The sequence below is a fragment of the Phalacrocorax aristotelis genome, chromosome 13, assembly GCF_949628215.1.
Source record: "Phalacrocorax aristotelis chromosome 13, bGulAri2.1, whole genome shotgun sequence".
Taxonomy (NCBI): Eukaryota; Metazoa; Chordata; class Aves; order Suliformes; family Phalacrocoracidae; genus Phalacrocorax; species Phalacrocorax aristotelis.
In genome coordinates this window covers 18,135,017-18,152,561 of record NC_134288.1, presented here as the reverse complement: position 1 = coordinate 18,152,561, position 17,545 = coordinate 18,135,017, and the positions used below count along the sequence as shown (strand labels likewise).

Here is a 17,545-nt window from a genome sequence, read left to right as displayed (position 1 = left end):
TCGTGCGCCAACGGCAACAAAGACCCAGTGTTAAATCGCTGTTCTTGCACAAACGGCTCTTGTGTTGCCTCGGCTCGCGAACCAACGGGAAGAGCCGCGCCGCCCCCGCCGTAGCCAGAACGGCCGCGGGGCGAGGCGGGAGGCGGCACCGCCCCAGTGCCACAGAGCAGCACGGCCGGGGCGCAGCCGCCCGCCCGCCGTGAGCTGCCCGCACTCCTGCCGTCCCCCGCGGGCCGCAGGTAACCGGAGGCCCCTCCCGCCCTCGGCGGGGACCGGCGCCCCGGGGGCGGGACAGCGTCGGGCCACACCCCCTCCGTGCGCCGCGCCCCCTCCGTGCGCCGCGCCCCCTCCGTGCGCCACGCCCACCCGTGCGCCACGCCCCCTCCGTGCGCCACGCCCCCGGGGCGGTGTCTCCGGCACGGCGGCGTGCTGCGCCTGCGCATAGGCCGCCCCCCGGTTGGCTGGCGGGGCGGAGCGCGGCGGCGGGAAGATGGCGGTGGCCGGCAGCGGCCCCGGTTCGTCGTCCCGGTCCCCGGAGCGGCGGCACGACCCGCTGTCGCGGTTCACCTGCCCGGTGTGCCTGGAGGTGTACGAGAGCCCGGTGCGCGTGCCCTGCGGACACGTGTGAGCGACTGCCACTGGCGCGGTGCGGGGGCCCGAGGCGGTGGGGGTTTGGGCCCGTTCAGCCCGTGGCGGGAGGCGGCCGGGGCCGGGGCTGTGAGGCCGCCCCCAGTCCTCCCCTCCCGCCGCCCCGGGAGCGCGGCAGGGCTGGGCCCCGCTGGGGCAGGCGGGCTGACGCTGCATTGCCTGGGGAGAGGGGCCTTCGGCAGCGTCTGCGGGCGGCCTGGGGCCTCCGTGGAAGGGTTGAAAAGCAGCGTGGGAAAAGCTGTTTTTCTTTCGGTTGCTTTTTCTCTTGAAGGGTGTGGAAACCGAGAGGGCGGAGTACTGTCCAAAAGCTAGTAACGCTGGCGGTAACGAACTTGAATCCCTCTCCTTCACGCCCGAACGTGAGCAGGCTGCTGTTTTATTAGATATGATTTCTCGAGACTCCCATTATCGCTTAGGGCAGGCGACATGGAAGGGCTCCAGGTATTTATGCTGCGTGTCCAGGAGAGCTGTTCTCACCACTTGCTGTTTCTCTCCCACCTTAGCTTTTGCACTCCGTGCCTGCAGGAATGCCTTAAGCCGAAAAAGCCGGTTTGTGGTGTCTGCCGCAGTACCCTGTCGCCTGGTAGCAGAGCTCTGGACTTGGAAAAGCAAATCGAAATGACAGAAACCACTTGCAATGGCTGCAATAAAAAAGTATGAAAGTGTTTGCAAATTAAGTGTATGAGGTGTGCCTGCTTGGCCGTACTGCCTAGAGGGGAATAAAGTGCTTGCTCTTAAGCTTTCTGCAGAATCAGGTCAAAATGATTGTTCTCATAAGTGTATTTTATATAGGCAGCACTCAAATTTTGGCATTCTTTCCACAATTATTTATTGTTACTTCTTCAGGAAGTTAATTTCAAATGAAAGACTCTGATTTTAAAATTGTAGTACAATATTGCTTCTGAAGTTGCTCTTTGAGCATGCCTCTGTGGGAGGAATGTAATGAAACAGTGGTTTTAGATATTGATCTCTTTGGCTTTTAAACAGATGTTTATTTGCTTCATTTGAAATAGTTATGATTCAAAGTTGTCTGATGTGCGTGGTGTATTCCATAGATTTGTTGTTTGTCAGTGTCCTGCACGCTGAATGCCTGTATGGTATCCTTCCTGTCATTTCCTTTCTCTTTGTGAAGTTGGGCTTCTCAGCATTAATTGAACGTGTAAGAAAATATCTTAGCAGATGGCAAAACAACAAGAAAAGGAATTAGACACACTAAGGTGAGGGTAATGGTTCGGTTAATGTCACTTTTTATTTCTGGGTAGCGTCTTCATTCTGTCTTCATTCCAGCTGACAGAAAACTCTAGTGCCTTGAATTAGACTGCCTTATTGTAAACTTGAATTTTCATTGATGGGACTGAACAGTTAGCAATCAGTCTACACCGAGATCTGTAGTAAAAGCCAAATTATTTTCCATATGCTGTCTTGTCTCCTCAGTGACCAGGTAAATTAGCTTTATATGAAGCATTTTTATTTTTATACTAGAGTGGAGGTTAAGAAAAGTGAGCTGTCCTGAACAGTGCTGTATTTGTAAAATATTACATGCAGCAAAGTTACAGGTTAACTAATCTATAATCTCAAAGCTTTCGACCTCACCAGCTGAAGCATTTGGGTTTTCCTGCTTTAACACTGTCTGTGGAAAGCTGCTTTGTTTTACATGTTTACAGCTTCTGCTTAGAAGCGTAGAGGTAACTGCAAATAGTTTAAACTAACCTTGCTGTGCGATTGTCACCCACACAGATGTATCTCTCAAAGATGCGTAGCCATGCAGCTTCTTGTTCCAAGTACCAGAATTACATCATGGAAGGTGTGAAAGCTGTAACTAAAGAACCGCTTCACAACACCAGGTAATTAGCTCTTCTCTGGAAATACTTGTCTGTCCTTGTCACAAAAACAGGGCTGTTACTCATTAATCATTATAAAAATCTCAATTTTGACTCTTCTGAGAAAAGTCCTTCTATCTTTAAAAATTTAACTGCATTATGGTGTTTCATGAAAGCTGTAGAATTTTGGAGTAAAAGCAGGCTTTACCTCTTTTCTCAGTTGGGGTATTAATTGTTTTAATCCTTTCATATTTTTAAAAACTAAGCCTTAGTCCTGCATCTGACAGGCAAGCTACCCTGCTTTCTACATAGCTCATGCACTAGACATCTTAAAGATCAGGGTACTCTGTAAAAGTAGCCATTTTTAAAGTAAAAACTCCATCTTTCTGTCTCGAGTGTAGTAACTCACAATGAAGGGAGGTCGGAACTGATTGCAGTGCACTCATCCGCACTGTAGCGTGCTGGGTGGTAGTACCCTGTGCGTTTTAAAAACAAAAAAAGAAGAGATAGTAAAATCAGCTTGTCTTAATTGCATAGAATAAGACTATTGCTTTAAATCATTTGTACTCTTAAGAGCTGGTAAGACAACTTTTGGGTGTTGAAATCTAAAGCTTTTGCTTTTAACTTTCTTACTATCATAAATAACCTCCGTTTCTCCCCCCAACCAGGAACTTCCCAAACCGCTTTACCTTTCCTTGTCCGTATTGCAGCGAGAAAAACTTTGATCAAGAAGGACTAGTTGAACACTGCAAAACGTTGCACAGCATGGATGCAAAACAAGTGGTAATAAAAAGTCTTGGGGCAAGAATTGCAATGAAGTCTAGTCTTAAATCCCTTTGAAACAATGAATTAGAGACTTACTCTCGAAGTTAAGTACATATTTATAGTTACTCCTGTTAAAGGCAAATGTGGGTATGCTCTCCATGCATTTAACTTTTACATAATTTTGATGTTGGTTTTCGATACATTTTTTGGAGGTGACTAGTCTCTATTCCTATTGCAGCTAGGACACATTCTCCTTTCATATTTGAAAAATGGCAGGCATTCAAAGTTAATTAGGCACAGTACAGTAGCAAACATGAAATTAATAAGATATAATTTCAAAAAAATGTCAAGCATTTGATTTTTCTCCTCTGCTGTTTCCAGCAAGAAGATGATATAAACCTTTGGGAAAAATGCTTGCAAAAAATAGCATATCGTTCTAGTAGTTGTTATCTGCTGCTACTCCCTCTTGTATGAAAGGAATTGCAAAACATGGAACTGAACTTGAAACTTTCACTTTTCTGGAATGTTATTTGGAATTCCAAATTATTTAGAAAAAGGACTTCCTTTTTTCCCGTTGGAGAAAAATGATCTTTACAAAGGAGATCAAGGAAACTCTTCTGTCACTGAGAAATGAAGGCTGAAATCTTCTAAAGCAAACAGCTGTAGTCCGTTCTGATTTTCAGCACGTAGAGAGGAGGGTAAGCCATTCCAGCTCAGAGCTCTCAGGCTTGAATTAAAATTATTCAGGGTTATCTGAGGCTTTTGTGTTAAGTGTCCCAGCAAACTAATTGACATCACTTTGCAGATAGAATAGCGATTGTCACAAACCTCGAACTTCAGTCTTCTGTGCCGTCTCTGTCCTGCCCTTCCTCCTGTAAACGTTAAAGCACTGAACCGTTGGGGCGTAATTGGCTTTTTTTGGTTTTTCTTGAAGGTTTGCCCAATTTGTGCCTCAATGCCATGGGGAGATCCAAATTACAGGAGCGCTAACTTCATGGAGCACCTTCAGAGACGACATCGCTTTTCGTACGATACTTTTGTGGTATGTGTTTCCTCACCCTTGGAATACAGCCCGATGACTCTTAAAACCCAGCTTTTTTTACATAGCCGCTACCGTGAAATCTCATCCATGCAGATGGTATCGTGAGAGAAATTGGATTATTGGCAAGTCAGAGGAAGAGGCAGCTGTTGTTCTGTTGTTGTTTGGTGTTGTATCAACCAGCATGGCTGTTGCAGTAAAAGCATTTCTGTACCCTTTGTTCGTAGGATTACGATGCTGATGAAGACGATATGATGGCACAGGTTTTGATGCGTTCTTTGCGGGATAAATGAACCGACTAGAAGATTAACTGTAAAACCAAGCTTCCATGAGGGGGAAATGCCCAGCATCCTCGCACTTCTCCCTGTACATCCCAGGATGAACTCAGGCATCCAGAAATACAGAAGACTTTTTAATCCCTATCTCAAGTTTCCAATCCTGGTTTGAGATTTCTGTAACACTCAGTCTTTAGTTAACAAGGTCTTTGCCATTCAACACTATCAGCCTAATTTTCTTGCTTCACACAAAGCTTCATTGTAAGTCAACATGGAGGAGATGAATCTGTTTTCCTTTACCTATGCCTGTTTCTCAGTTTCTTTCGCTGCTGTGTTCATCTGACCGTCTGAAAACAAAACCATTCCAAATGGAATGGCCTGAATGAGTTAATAAATATCCCTTCCCTATCTCATTTACATATCTTAAACGGTAGTATGAGAGGCGTATTTGTAGCTCTCTTTTCCTTTAGTGAGACCTCTAGGTGCTAACTGCAATTGTCAGACCAGCTCTCATTGAAAGCGACTTACGATGCCGGTGACTTCATAATGTTTCCCAGTGTTTAAATTCTTACACGCAGCCTCAGCTATATGGAAGACATCTTCAGTATGGGCCTTCAAACTACAAACTTCCCTAGCAAATCTTTGCACCTGTGTAAGCAACTAGTTCAAAATATTTTAGTTCTATGCATGACTGTTACTTTCTTCCATACTTTGGCCATAATTTCTAGCCTAGAAAAGAAACTTAAATGTTGGTCTTAGTTAAAATGCATCATTTTTTTAAACTATCTTTAGCAAATATTAACCATATTTGCTGGCTTTATGATTAAATTGATGGTTTTGAAACTGGTTTTCTAGGGATTTTAAGCCTTATGCTGATAGGGAAATTCAGAAGGTTTTTTTCAATACCTCCGCTTTCTATTTAAACTAAAATGTTTGTATATATTTCTGTTTTTTCCATCTCTCAAGGCAAGCTGGTGACAAAACTTAACAATAATCCATAGCACTCGCATAGCACTACCTTCCTGCATTACAGATTTTAACAGGTATTTTGAATTCCCGTTCTGCATTTAAACGTTGCTCAATTAGCTGAAGCTGTACTTGGATTGTTTTCCATATAATATTACTTGTATAGCGTGCAGGTAGGGCTTTCAAAGAAAAAGTAAAACATAACCCAGAAAGCCGGGTGGCAATTCCAGTACCTGGGCAAAGGACACTCAAGTCTACAGTTCTGCTGTAGAGATTCCTCTTTAGTTTAACATTAACGGCACAGTCAGGATGCTGAGAAGAATTGGAGACGCCTGACCTGAACTTTGTAAATCATGGTAGTGTTGAGATGTCTAGTCTAATTTAAGCATGTGTAATTGGAGCAGTGGACCTGCGCCACCACAGAATTGAGTACTAATTAATTTATTTGACCAGTAAACATAATATCATCATGTTCTGCAGACTGCAGCATAGCCTTACCCTTAAAACAACGAACCGCGCCCCGCTCAAACCTCTTGATTGAACTTTGTGTCCAGCCAGACCCCTAACAGATTTAAGTTGAACTTGGCTTTAGTATGCTTTCCCCAACTTGGTTTGGGCTAGTATAGAGTCATCCTTAGGCGTCTGCTTGGTGACTGGAAGCTCAGCCTTGGGGGCGGAAAAATAAAATCATGTTACTGTGGAAAAATAACCATGTTTGGGGTTGGTTATTTCTAATGCTTGATCTGCAAAGAGATTACCGTGTGCTCGCGGTTGGATGGGGATTTCTGGGCTCTGGCTGGTTTGGTGGTACCCAGTGACTGGAATCTGGATTTCTGCTACTATTCCAAGTGCACTTCCATGCAATTCTGATAAAACATTTAAGGAGCAGTTAGAAGCTTCCGAGCAATTACTTTGTCATGTTTTTGACTTTTGAAGATAAGTTACAAATAAAGGTCATTTAATTTATAAAATCCTACCTTTGTGTTCGCTCTTGTCATTTCTTCCCTGGGGTCGGTACGTTTCATTTCAGCGCCTCCCAAAAAACCCTTCTTGGCGGCTGCGCAACGCTGCGGGGAGCACAGCAGACGCAGAGAAACGCAGAGACTCCCGCCTCTGGCTTCCGTTAAATATTTTGTACTGATTAGTTGCAACTTTTTTTACAATCTGTCTAACAGTGGATCATGCGGGCTATGAAGAATAGTTCAGATGAAGTTCAGAGCCCGTTCTGCTGGAGCTGGCCGGAATAGCGCAGCTGCAGTCCCGTATGGGAATACTGTAAGCCATGAAACACCCCCCTGGAGCACCTTGTCAACTCGAGAAAGCATGAGCGTCCAGCAGGGCTCGTGTTGAAATCTTTGCAGCTCCCACAGCTTTAGCTCTAGCTGCCAGGTTTGTGGCGTTCGGGTCCGTGCGGTGTCCTCAGTGGAGGTGGCTCCAAACGAGGAGGCGAAGCCGGCTCACAGTGGCGCCCTGAGCGATCCTGCGGCGGGTGTGCAGACCCCTTCCTCGCTGCACAGCTTGGGTTTGATTTGCGCCAATATATTACTCGGGAATTATTTCCCTGAAGGTACAGACCAAAAATATTGACTGCAAAATGGATGCTAGTTCTGCTTTAGCTTTGCTTACCTTAGTGTATGAGTAAGAAGCAACGTCCTGGCAGCTGCTAGCTCGGTAACGGCAGAATTCAGGCTGTGATGAGCATCCATAGCTCTGCTGGGGGATGAACCTAGCCATAGGCTTCACTTACCCCAGCTGCTGAAGGGCTGTGTGTCTCTATGCTGCTGATTTCTTCAACTTAACAAATACAAACGTGCTTACACATGCTGTGGTGTGTCTTACTGATGTTCGGTGGTTGGTTTAAAAAGACGTTCTGTTGAGAGGCGGGTGTGTTCTGTGCGTGGCCTTGATGCACCTCATTTGCGTGCAGAAACTCCTGATGAAAAAAAAAGCCATACTATAGAATGAGCTTGTCTGGGCTTCTCAGTCCAGTGGAGTGTTACTGCAGAAGAGCGAAGTACTCGCCAGAGCTGCTCTCGCCTCGTCAGCAGCTGATCCTGCAGCCCCAGCAAATCGCAAGTGCCCATTGTTGGCGATAACGCAATCGGGCCACCTCGGACCTGCGAAATTCCCCGTGTCTGGCACAGGGAGCCAGTGCAGAGGGAGAGGCACAGGATGGGAGGAGGCAAGCTTGCAGTTGAGCTATTTTTTTAAATTAATCCATCTGCAGTCAAAGCCTGACCTTAACAGGTCTGACAAATTGTCGTCAGCATTAATTCCCTAACACAAAGGCATCACTTCATCTGGAATTGCAGCAACAGATCCCCCTGGTCTCCTCAGGCTGGGGGGATGAGATCTTGTAGAGGATCCCATCTACAATAAAGCGTTAATGGTCCTCATGTCACGTGATTGACAAAGCAACAGCAAATGCTTCGCGGCCTTTGGCCAGCGGGGCTGGGTGGTCACTGGTAAAACCAGCATAAGAGTGAACCTTCCACGCAATACCAAGGCTATGTCAAGTCACAGGAGAGCAAATGAGGGATGTGCTCGCAGACCTAAAGCTTTTCTTTGGTTTAAATGTACTAAAAATTACAACAGGGCATTTGCCTGCTTTGGGGGTGGGTTTTTGTTTGTTTTTCTAATGCAGAGCTTCATGTCACGCTTGCATCGGTCTGTGCTTCATTCTTCAAAAGCAACTCATTTTTTATGGGTAGACTATGTTATTCTCCAGGTGATCCAAACGAGGACTGTCGAACCACTATGGAAACTTCCTTTTCCTTCCCACTCCTTCCACCCAAACTCTAGAAAACACTCAGCCCTTAGTGAAAATAAGTGGGATCCCTACAGGCTTGGGTCTCTCTTCTAGTTCTTCTCAAAGTTGTCCTGTCTTTACCTAGTTCTCAGACACTGGGCTTTAAAAAAAATAACACAGCGGAGTCTCCGGGAGCTGTTTCAGTGCCCCCACGCAGTGAGGTTCCCTTCGGTGACCTGAGCGTAGGGGGAAGGCACCCACCCTGGGCGCTGCAGCCCCCGAAGTGGTGGCTGGCGCGGCGTGCGCCGACAGCAGAGGGAGGTCTTGCATTTTGGAGAGAACGGGGCTCGCACCTCCCGGCTCTCTGCTCGTCCCTGTCCTCCTCCACTGGGCTCAGGGGCCTGCGGCGGGTCTCCTGGAGCTTCCCAGGTGCCGCAGTGAGGGTGCCCAGCCCATCCCCACGCCTCATGCCTGAGCTTCCCTTCGCCCACTGCAGCCTCCCTTGGTGGCAGGAGCTTTGCTCTGCAGCAGCGAATGTGAGATGCTTCATGGAGCCGTGGGGCCAAAGAAGGTAAAACGCAGGATTTGCACCAGATTTGCTGCTCTGGAGGTGGTTAGCGTGTGCCTGCGCGCTGCTTGGGCCAGTCCATGTGGGTCTGGGACTGGAGCTGTGCCACGGCTGCTCTGACCACCCCGAGGCTCAGCAGCTGCCAGAGCCCGGTGCTCTGCTGCGGGGTGGGACGGCTGAGAAACCACTGCCATTTCCAGCCTGTGAATCATTGCAGAGCTTCCCCTCTGGTCTCCTGCTCCCTGCCCCATAGCTTGCTGGCTCACAGGCACGGGCAGGTCAGCTCACTCTCTCCCGTGATCTCGATGTTTCCTCTAGCACATGCAATTTTTTTCCACACGCAGTGGTTGGAACAGATCTGATTATTAGCATTTCAGAAACAACAGAGGAACAGGCTTTGCTTCTTGAAAGAAAACCACCTAGCTGGGTTCCTCGTACAAGTGTCCCCAGCAAAACCACATCCGTGGCAGGTGGAAGAGTGTGGGGGGCACTGGCGAGGCACCGGGGGAGGCACCTGCTGCAGTGCCCAGGCTGCTGCCCCGTGCACCACGGGGTGCTGCACCTCAGGACTCCCATGAGAAATGGGGAGGATTTGCATCCCCCAAGGCCTTTCGGGAGAACATTTTCCCCTGGACTTCAGGCTGATCCAGAGCTGTGCAGACAAACACCTGCTGAAAGCCATGGGCAGTTCTGCAGCAAAGGAGGGATGGCTCCAGCTCCAGAGCACGTGGCTGCAGGGCAGAGTTTGCCAATGCGTCTTGCCTCCGCAGGGCTGTGTGCGGCTGGCAGGACGAGATTTCAAAGCTGTTCCTGCCCTGAGCAAAGGCTGACATTGAGCTCAGGCCCCTGCACTGCAGCCATGCTAGTGGAAAGCTTTGCTCCCCACTTCTGCATTTCATGTGGGTTGTGGCTAAACAGTAACACATGGTCAGCAGGGGCTGGCGGAGCAGTAGTCATGAGTGGCCCAGCTCCACGGACCCTTTATGGAGTGGCAGGGCCGGGCACTGGCCGGGAGCAAGAAGGCATTCCCAGCAGGTCCCGTTCCTCCTCCTCCCGCAGCTGCCTTGGCCCGGAGCTGAGCGTGGCTCCTGCAGCAGGTGGCTGGACCCGTGCCCTGAATCCTTCCAGCGGGGAAATCCCCACGCGAGCTGGAGGAATGGGGCGAGCTGGAAGCTTGGGATGGGCTTTTTAACTGCCAGGCCAAGGGGGACCGCTCCGGCTCTGCTCACTGCCCCCCCAGCACCTGCCAGCAAGGCCTGGGCACCTTCCCCTGGGGAGCAGAAAGCCAACGGCAGCCTGCGCCTCGCTGGGGATGTTTGAGCCACGCTGCCATGCCCGCAGAGGGGCCAGGGGAAGGCAGGAGGGAAGAAAAGCAGAGGGCAGCTTGCCAAGGGAGGCTGCACTGCCTGAAACCTGCCCAGCAGAAGGGAGAAGCATGTCCGGGCAGGTGCCCCTGACCCCTGCCTGGGGGAGGGAGCCAGCGAGGGCTGAGCTGGACCCACCCGCCCCTCCGCAAGGCTTGGCCTCTCACCCGACGATTAACAACCTGCGGCGAGGCGCGCTCCCCGCGCCGGGCTGTGTCCCGCACCGCTTGACCCGCACCCGCGATCCCCGGGGCGGGTGGGAGGCAGCCATGCGTGTGGGGCGCGGGGGTCACTCTCCCGGCACTGCGCCTTCCCCCAGCCCCGGCGCTGCGCCCGTGGGTCCCTCGCATGGCTCCTCGCCCCGCTCCCCTCCACCAGCAGCAGCAGTCGCCCCCCGGGAGCGCAGCCCCGGGAGCGCAGCCCCGTGGACGATGCGCCCGTGGAGCGCCCCCCGGTTGCGTGGGGCCGACACCTGCGGGGCGCCCGCCCCGCCCGGCCCGGCCCATTGGCTCCGGGGCCCGGGGACGGCCCCGCACCGCCCTCCCCGCCCCCGCACCGCCCCCCCCGGCCCCGGGCCCATATTAGCGGGCGCGGCGGCGCGGCGGCCCCGCGGCGGGCGGCGGCACCGGGGCTGCAAGATGCCGCGCTCCTTCCTGGTGAAGAAGCACTTCTCGGCCAGCAAGAAGCCCAACTACAGCGAGCTGGAGAGCCAGGCCGGTGCGTGGACGGGGCGCGGCGGGCGGGATGGGCCACGCACGTGGGGCGCCCGGCGGGGCGGGGGCTCCCCATGTCCCCACGCGCGAGCGGGTGGGTGACTGACGTTTTGCAGGGGTGCGGTTTTTTCCTTAATTCCGTGCATCTCGGGTGAGATGGGGCGCGGGGTCCCCCGTGTCCCGGGCTGTGGAGCCGCCCCCTGGTATCTCGGGGTGGGTTGGAGGTGCCCGGGGCTCCCCCGTGGGGTGGGCACGGGTGCGCGGGGAACTCCCCATCACGGGGGTGGGCAGGGGTGCGGGGTCCCCTTTGTCCCATCCCTCGTAGCAGGGCGGGCAGCGGCGCCGAACACCCGTGCGGTGGAGTCCCCGTTACCCTGGGGTAGACTGGGGCTCTGTGCCCTCGTGGGGTGGGCTGGGGTCCCTTTGCTCCTCCGGCTCCAGGGTGGGGCGTGGGGCTCCCATGGGGGACGGCCTGGGGTCGGGTCCTATCGCCCCGGGGGCGGTGCGGAGCCCCCCGTGGGTGGGCTGGGCACCCCGCTTCCCTGGGGTGCGGAACCCCACGGGAGTGGGTCGGGGCCCACAGGGAGCTTCGGGCTGCCGCTGAGCGCTGCCCCCTCCCGCAGTGCTGGCCGCCCCGCTGCTGTACGAGACGTGCCCGCTGCCCGTCATCCCCCCGCCCGAGGTGCTGGGCCCCGGTGCCTACTACCCGCCGCTGGTGTGGGACGCGGGGCTGCTCTCCAGCCTCTTCCCTGGCGGCCCGGGCAGCGAGGCGGCGGGCAGCACGGCCCCTGCCCTGGACCTGACGGCGCTCTCCAGCGAGGAGGATGAAGGCAAGAGCTCGGGCCCCCCCAGCCCAGCCTCGGCCCCCGCCACCGCCGAGCGTTTCCGCTGCGCCCAGTGTGCCAAGGCTTACTCCACCTTCGCCGGGCTCTCCAAGCACAAGCAATTGCACTGCGACGCCCAGGCCAGGAAATCCTTCAGCTGCAAGTACTGCGAGAAGGAGTACGTGAGCCTGGGGGCTCTCAAGATGCATATCCGGAGCCACACGCTGCCCTGTGTCTGCAAGATGTGTGGCAAGGCCTTCTCCCGGCCCTGGCTGCTGCAGGGCCACATCCGGACGCACACCGGTAACGGCGGCTCTCGCCCCTCTCCCTCCCTCCCTTATCGGCCCCCGCTTCCCGGCTCCGCGGCCCTCAGCGAATCGGCACGCCAGGTGTTATCTGGGAAGATAAGGGCTTCCCAAACCCCCTTGGCACATCTCTCTAAAATGTCCTTTAAATATCCTCTCGGCTGGAACTGAGTGCGGGGTCAAGGCTCGGCTCGTAAATCTGTGCCGCTGCCTGTTAGTGCCGTGCCTGCCTGCGAGCCAGCCCGTCGGCCACGCTGCGATGGCGCATGCTTCTGCTCACTTTCATGCATGGGGGCTATGAGGCTGCCGGAGCGCTCCCTGTGCCCGAAGCATCCCTCCCGGCCCACCCCGAGGGCTCCCGGCTGGGCTCCCCAGCCAGGGCAGTGCCCCAGGCATGGCTGCCCACCACCGCGGCCTCCAGCCCGCAGCCCCCCGCAGCAGCGGTGAGCTCGGCTCCGAGCACGCCCGCTGCCCACACGCACCGCAGCAAGGCTCGGCGAGGCCCGCGGGCAGGTGCTGGGGGCGCGGGGCCGGCCACCCCCTGCACCTGTTGGTGCGGGTCCGGGCGCCGCAGCTGCAGCCCGCCCTGCTGCCACCGCCGCCCTACAATGCATCCCCTGAGCATCCTTTGTGGGGCTGCGGGGATAGTGTGATTGTTACTTGGCACTGATTTCACACCCTCTTAACGTACTAAAGATGATGGCTGAAGGAAGCCGGCAAGACTTAATTGTGCTTTCCAAATTGAGCATACGCATTTGTTTCCTCCAAAAGAGTCTTTCTGGGAGGAATTCGCCCTGGCCAGGCTTTTCAATGCGAGCCGGGCGGGAGAAGGGGGAGCGCGGGGTTCGGCGGAGGAAATAGCTATACTCACCCTGGCGCTGGCGCCTTTCAGCCGCTGCCTGCTATGATATAATTAACACATAGCGCTTGGCTTTCCTGCCTCTCCGCAAACGGTTCACTTGGCTCCAGGCAGGAGATGAATATCGTGTCTTCGTTTGTATGTGCAACTGCCTTGCAGCTTGCAGATGTTTCCAGCATTAATTTTCCGTGGCTCATAGGAGAGGTTTTTTTTCTGGGAGTAGGAAATTCCCAAGTCCACGGCTTTCTCGAAGTGAATGCTGTACATACCTCTCCCCGCTTTCCCTCCGAACAATAACAGCCAGCACTTCTTTTTCACTGTGCTCTTCACAAACTTTGGCTAATGAATGGCTCCTTCTTTGATATTCCCCATGTGTTGATGCACTGGTTAATTGGGAGTGTTTCTCTTTGTCCCATAGGTGAAAAGCCCTTTTCCTGTACACACTGCAACCGGGCCTTTGCTGACCGCTCTAATCTCCGCGCCCACCTGCAGACCCATTCAGATGTAAAGAAGTACCAATGCAAAACCTGCTCCCGGACTTTCTCCCGTATGTCGCTGCTCCACAAGCACCAAGAGACGGGCTGCTCCGGCTCTCGCTGAGGACTCTGCTCCCCCAGGCCTCTCACCGCACAAATACCTATATTATAACTAGTTTCTGTAGGAGTTAGTTTCCTCCGTCGCCATCGCAGTGTGCACCGGGCCAGACAGAGCTGCTCCGGCCCTTGAGACCCTCACACTCCTCGTTCGGTGCCTCCTGTGCAATGCGAAGGCCTGACCCTCCTCCCGCGCCGGCGTCTGAGGGCGCAGGGCTGGGCTGCGGCGGTGCGAAGCGTGGGTGGCAAGGCGAGCGCATGGATGGCGGGGTGCGCGGCCCTGAGCCCGGCCCGCCGCAGCCCCTCAGCAGGTGCCCCCGCTTGCCAGGGGCACTCGGCACCTTCAGGGTGGGACCTGCACCCTGGCCCCGCCGCCGGTATCGGACATTGCCACCGTGTAGCTTGGGGGGGTTGGGGTTTTTTTTGTGGTTTTGCGTTGGGTTGTTTTGTTTGTTTCGTCGTTTTTTTTACCGTAACCACTTGGTAACTTTTAAGAACCAATATTTTTTTAATGAAGGACAAAATGTTACCCCCCTGCCCTGAGTGTATATACGCCGCCTGTAGAAGGTGTAACTATGCAATAATACAGTATCCCAGTAGTTGTGAAGCAGCTGCTTCTTCCCAGCACAATGACAATTTGCAATGCCTGCGAGATTAACAGTGTCCATAAAAGGCATGGGTAGCCATTTCAAACACCAACCCTGTTTACAGAGCAGCTATGCACTCAAGCACCTGTTAATATGACTCTTAACAACTGCTTTTCAAGAGAACTGTGACTAATAGCAGGCACTTGTCAGCCGATACAATGGTGGCCTGTCCCAAGGCTGCCCATCGACAGGTGTGTGCCAAAAGCCCTATTTATGGGTATTGACAGGTGCCTCCTGAATGCATCTTTCTTTGGACATTGTTTTCATGGAATCATTACAAAGAGGATGTTTACATTTCAAAGGTACACTGGTATTTATATTTTTGTGCCACAATTTTGTACTGATGAAACTTTTTATATAATTATATGCAGTTTATTGATATTCAATAAAATGGTTAATTTATAATAGGGTTTTGTGGGTGCTTAGGGTGACTATGTAGCCGTGGGTGTGGGTGGGCAGTGCTGTGGGACCGGGAAGCTGGGCTGGCTGGGGGTGCTGAGCTCAGCTTTCCTGCTCCCGCTGTGCACTCCTGGCCTCCGGCTGCAGGTGAAGGGCAAGCGGCATTCACACAAGGGGGCCTGCAGAGCAGTTGCCTCTCAGGGGAGGAAGAGGCAGGCTGAGTCAGTTCCTGCCAAAAGGCTGGGGAAGGGGCAGCTGTGCAGTGATGCAGGCTGGGGGGCTCTGGCTGCTGGGGGTGCAGTGGGTCTCCCTGGCTCTGTGTGGGAGAGGACTTGCCCTGTCCCTCCCAGCCTGCCTGCGTGGGTGCTGGCTTCTCCCCACAGCCAGGCTAATGGAGCACCTGTAGCCTGGCTGTGTCCCCCAGCCCGCTGTGGCGAGCAGGTCCATGCTGTGGCCTGGGGGATGGCCCCGCTGGGGTGGTGGGGCTGCCTCTGGCTCTCGGCAGACTCCTGAGCCTCCCCAGGCATGGCTGGAGCACGAGGCGCCTCGGTGAGCCGAGCCTCAGGGTAGGTGACCCCATGTGGGTGGTGTGGCAGTGGAGGTGACACATCCTCTTGTCACCGCAGAGCCCGTCAGCAAGCGCAGGTAGGGCTGTCCCCTGTGTGCCCGGAGGGGACCGAGGGGCAGGTGGTCAGCACAACCCCGGTACCTGCATCTAGGATTTCCACAAAGAAACACTCCCTATGCCCCAAACCACCTGCCTTGCACCTTCCCAGCTGCCTCTGCATTTGGGGTGCTTCAGGGACAGCGTGGTTCTTGCCACCTGCCTCCCCCAGGGGCTGGGATTTTGTCCTCCACCCCCAGCATTTCCTCAGTGCCATCTCCAGGACATTGCTTTTAACCAGGGAATAAAAGCATGCACGGCCCCAGCACTCGTCTCCCCTCCACCCCGCCGGCGTCCGGCTCCCTGCGCCTCTCCCAGGGGCTGTTATGGAGCAGGAAGATGTGTGTGGCTGTAAAAGTCAGCAAAGCTGCTGCTCGGCCCTTCTTTAATTAAGAGCTTGCCCAGTATAAACTGACTTTCCCAGCCGAGTTGGACTCATTACTTGATTATTAAGCAGGGCAGGAAGTTTTGGGTTTGCTCTTGTGTGTGCTTTTTTCTTCCTTTTCCCAACAGGAAGCGGGGGAGGGGCACTAATTACTTTCAGCTTTCCATCCATAAAATCCTGGAGCTGCAAAAGCAGCTAAATAGTTAAAAAAAGACCGATTTTGAGAACGGACCACCTGCAGGAGCTGGAAAGGAGGGTCGAGGAGTGGGTAAGCAGGGAGCAGAGGCCGCTGAGCCCGGCTTGCCGGGGAGGCGGCGCGGGGTGTCCCACCAGCCCCGGTTGGTGTTGGCTTTGTGGCTCTGACATCCGAGAGCCCTCAGTTACTGCTGAGCGTTAGGGACCTGCAGCGTGCATCCAACCGCACCGCGTGGGCTGTGCCTCACCCCCACCCACGCGTGTCGCAGCTGTCATCGGTTCGGATGGGGACCCTTTCCCGTGCCATTCAGGCTGTTGCTTCATCCCTGCACTGGCACCCACTGGGGAGCCCTGCCAGCTCTCTCTCAATGGGCTTTGACTAATATTGGATAGGCAGGCAGTGAGAGTTGTGAGAAACCTCCTCCTTAGCAATCTTTCCTACTCTCAGTTGTGTTCCTGGCTTCCTCCAGACCCTGGCTGGGATGCAAGGCTTTTAGAGAGAAGGTATAGAATGGGTGGAGGACAGCCTAGGCTCCGACTAACAAATCCCACTGGCATTCAAACACAAATGCAGACTTAAAACACTGCAGAAACGCTGCCTGCTCTGAATCACAAAAGCACAGCCCACTGGCACTTGGGCTGCTGCTGCAGTCTGCTCCCTTCCCGGCCCAAGCACCCTGCACCCCTGGGACCTGAGGCTGCTGGGACAGGGAGCACACTGTGCCCTGGGGACCCACCGCCGCTCGGATGCTGTCTGGCAGCTTGGGGGAGTGCCTCTGACCTCCCCAGGTCTGGACCAGCTGCTGCCTTTCGCAGGGTGATGGACGTGGCCCAGATCCCTCCTCTTCTGACCGGCTGCTCATTTTCCTACTGCAAAAATATTTCTTATTTCTGCACTGAGGGCTGTTGGGGCGAGCAGAGGGCTGGGGCCCACGATGATGACGACCTTACGTCCAGCTCAAACCTGCCGCGTACGTGGGCAATGCCTTCTGTCCTTTCTCTGCCCCTCTACACCTTTGGGGCTCTGTGATGGGGACCTGCACCCAGGAGCTGGGCCTGAGGATGAGTTGTAATTGCTTTTTCATTTCATTTTCGGAAGGAAACCTCCCAGAGCAGCATCCCTGGAAGCAAAGGCAGCCGGCAGCAGTGCTGTGGTCCCCGGTCCTTGCTCCCCTGTGCTTGCCCAGGCAACGAGTGCTGCACAGTGAAGCCAGGGGGTTCATGGCAAAACCTCAGCAGTTTTATTTTTTTACCCCTGTTTTTTCTTCTCTGTTTTAAAGCCACAGGAACTAAACACACCGTAAAGCTGCTGCCTGCAGCCCGCCTGTTTCATCCAGGTAGCGCAGGCTGCAGTTTTGGCGGTGGGGGTGGCAGGGAAGGGGCAGCCGGCGATTAACGGGAGGAACCATTTGGTGACCACCTTGTGAGACCATCTGTAACAGATTACGGTGTCAGCGCTCGTAAAAGCCGGGATTCAATCAAGCACCCGGCAGGTAGCAGGGGGGCCCCGCTGGCAGGGGCCGTGGTGCCGGGGTGCGGGCTGTGCCGGCTCCGGGCTGCCGCGCTCCCCAGGCGGCGGCACGGCCACGGCATCGAGCGTTTGAACTCCGCCATTTAATTTCCACGGACCTCCATGGGACCTTTAAACAAGCACGTACGTCCCCTTGGCTCCTGGAGCCCTTTCAAAGGCTCTTGGGAAACCACAAAGTGCCTTTTCTTCCCAGAGAGGACTATTTTTTCCCCCCTTCCTGACCTGATGCAGAATTA

The 17,545-nt window shown here is 54.0% G+C and overlaps 2 protein-coding genes and 1 long non-coding RNA gene across 3 annotated transcripts; 2 read left to right on the top strand and 1 right to left on the bottom strand.

Moving 5' to 3' along the window:
- The first annotated feature begins 437 nt into the window (after window positions 1-437).
- RNF114 (ring finger protein 114) lies at window positions 438-6,489 on the top strand. The gene is made up of 6 exons (XM_075108584.1): window positions 438-624; window positions 1,152-1,302; window positions 2,386-2,492; window positions 3,137-3,251; window positions 4,168-4,275; window positions 4,500-6,489. The coding sequence occupies exons 1-6, from the start codon at window positions 491-493 to the stop codon at window positions 4,563-4,565; spliced, it is 681 nt and encodes a 226-aa protein (XP_074964685.1). The 5' UTR covers window positions 438-490; the 3' UTR covers window positions 4,566-6,489.
- On the bottom strand, window positions 4,499-10,599 carry LOC142064056 (uncharacterized). Its single transcript, XR_012662974.1, has 2 exons — window positions 7,261-10,599; window positions 4,499-7,074 (listed from the first exon to the last, which is right to left on the bottom strand). It is a non-coding gene; the product is annotated as an uncharacterized LOC142064056 (long non-coding RNA).
- A 187-nt stretch (window positions 10,600-10,786) lies between these two features.
- On the top strand, window positions 10,787-14,545 carry SNAI1 (snail family transcriptional repressor 1). The gene is made up of 3 exons (XM_075108583.1): window positions 10,787-10,911; window positions 11,531-12,034; window positions 13,314-14,545. Exons 1-3 carry the CDS (start codon window positions 10,833-10,835, stop codon window positions 13,493-13,495), a joined length of 765 nt encoding a protein of 254 aa, XP_074964684.1. The 5' UTR covers window positions 10,787-10,832; the 3' UTR covers window positions 13,496-14,545.
- The last annotated feature ends 3,000 nt before the right edge of the window (window positions 14,546-17,545 follow it).

Bases quoted from the DNA above. Each gene is read 5' to 3' on its own strand.
- SNAI1 (XM_075108583.1), top strand. From the start codon at position 10,833: ATGCCGCGCTCCTTCCTGGTGAAGAAGCACTTCTCGGCCAGCAAGAAG. The intron at 10,912-11,530 runs GTGCGTGGACGG...CCCCTCCCGCAG, and splicing joins CGAGCTGGAGAGCCAGGCCG to TGCTGGCCGCCCCGCTGCTG. The intron at 12,035-13,313 runs GTAACGGCGGCT...TTTGTCCCATAG, and splicing joins CCACATCCGGACGCACACCG to GTGAAAAGCCCTTTTCCTGT.
- RNF114 (XM_075108584.1), top strand. From the start codon at position 491: ATGGCGGTGGCCGGCAGCGGCCCCGGTTCGTCGTCCCGGTCCCCGGAG. The intron at 625-1,151 runs GTGAGCGACTGC...CTCCCACCTTAG, and splicing joins CGCGTGCCCTGCGGACACGT to CTTTTGCACTCCGTGCCTGC. The intron at 3,252-4,167 runs GTAATAAAAAGT...TTTTTCTTGAAG, and splicing joins GCATGGATGCAAAACAAGTG to GTTTGCCCAATTTGTGCCTC.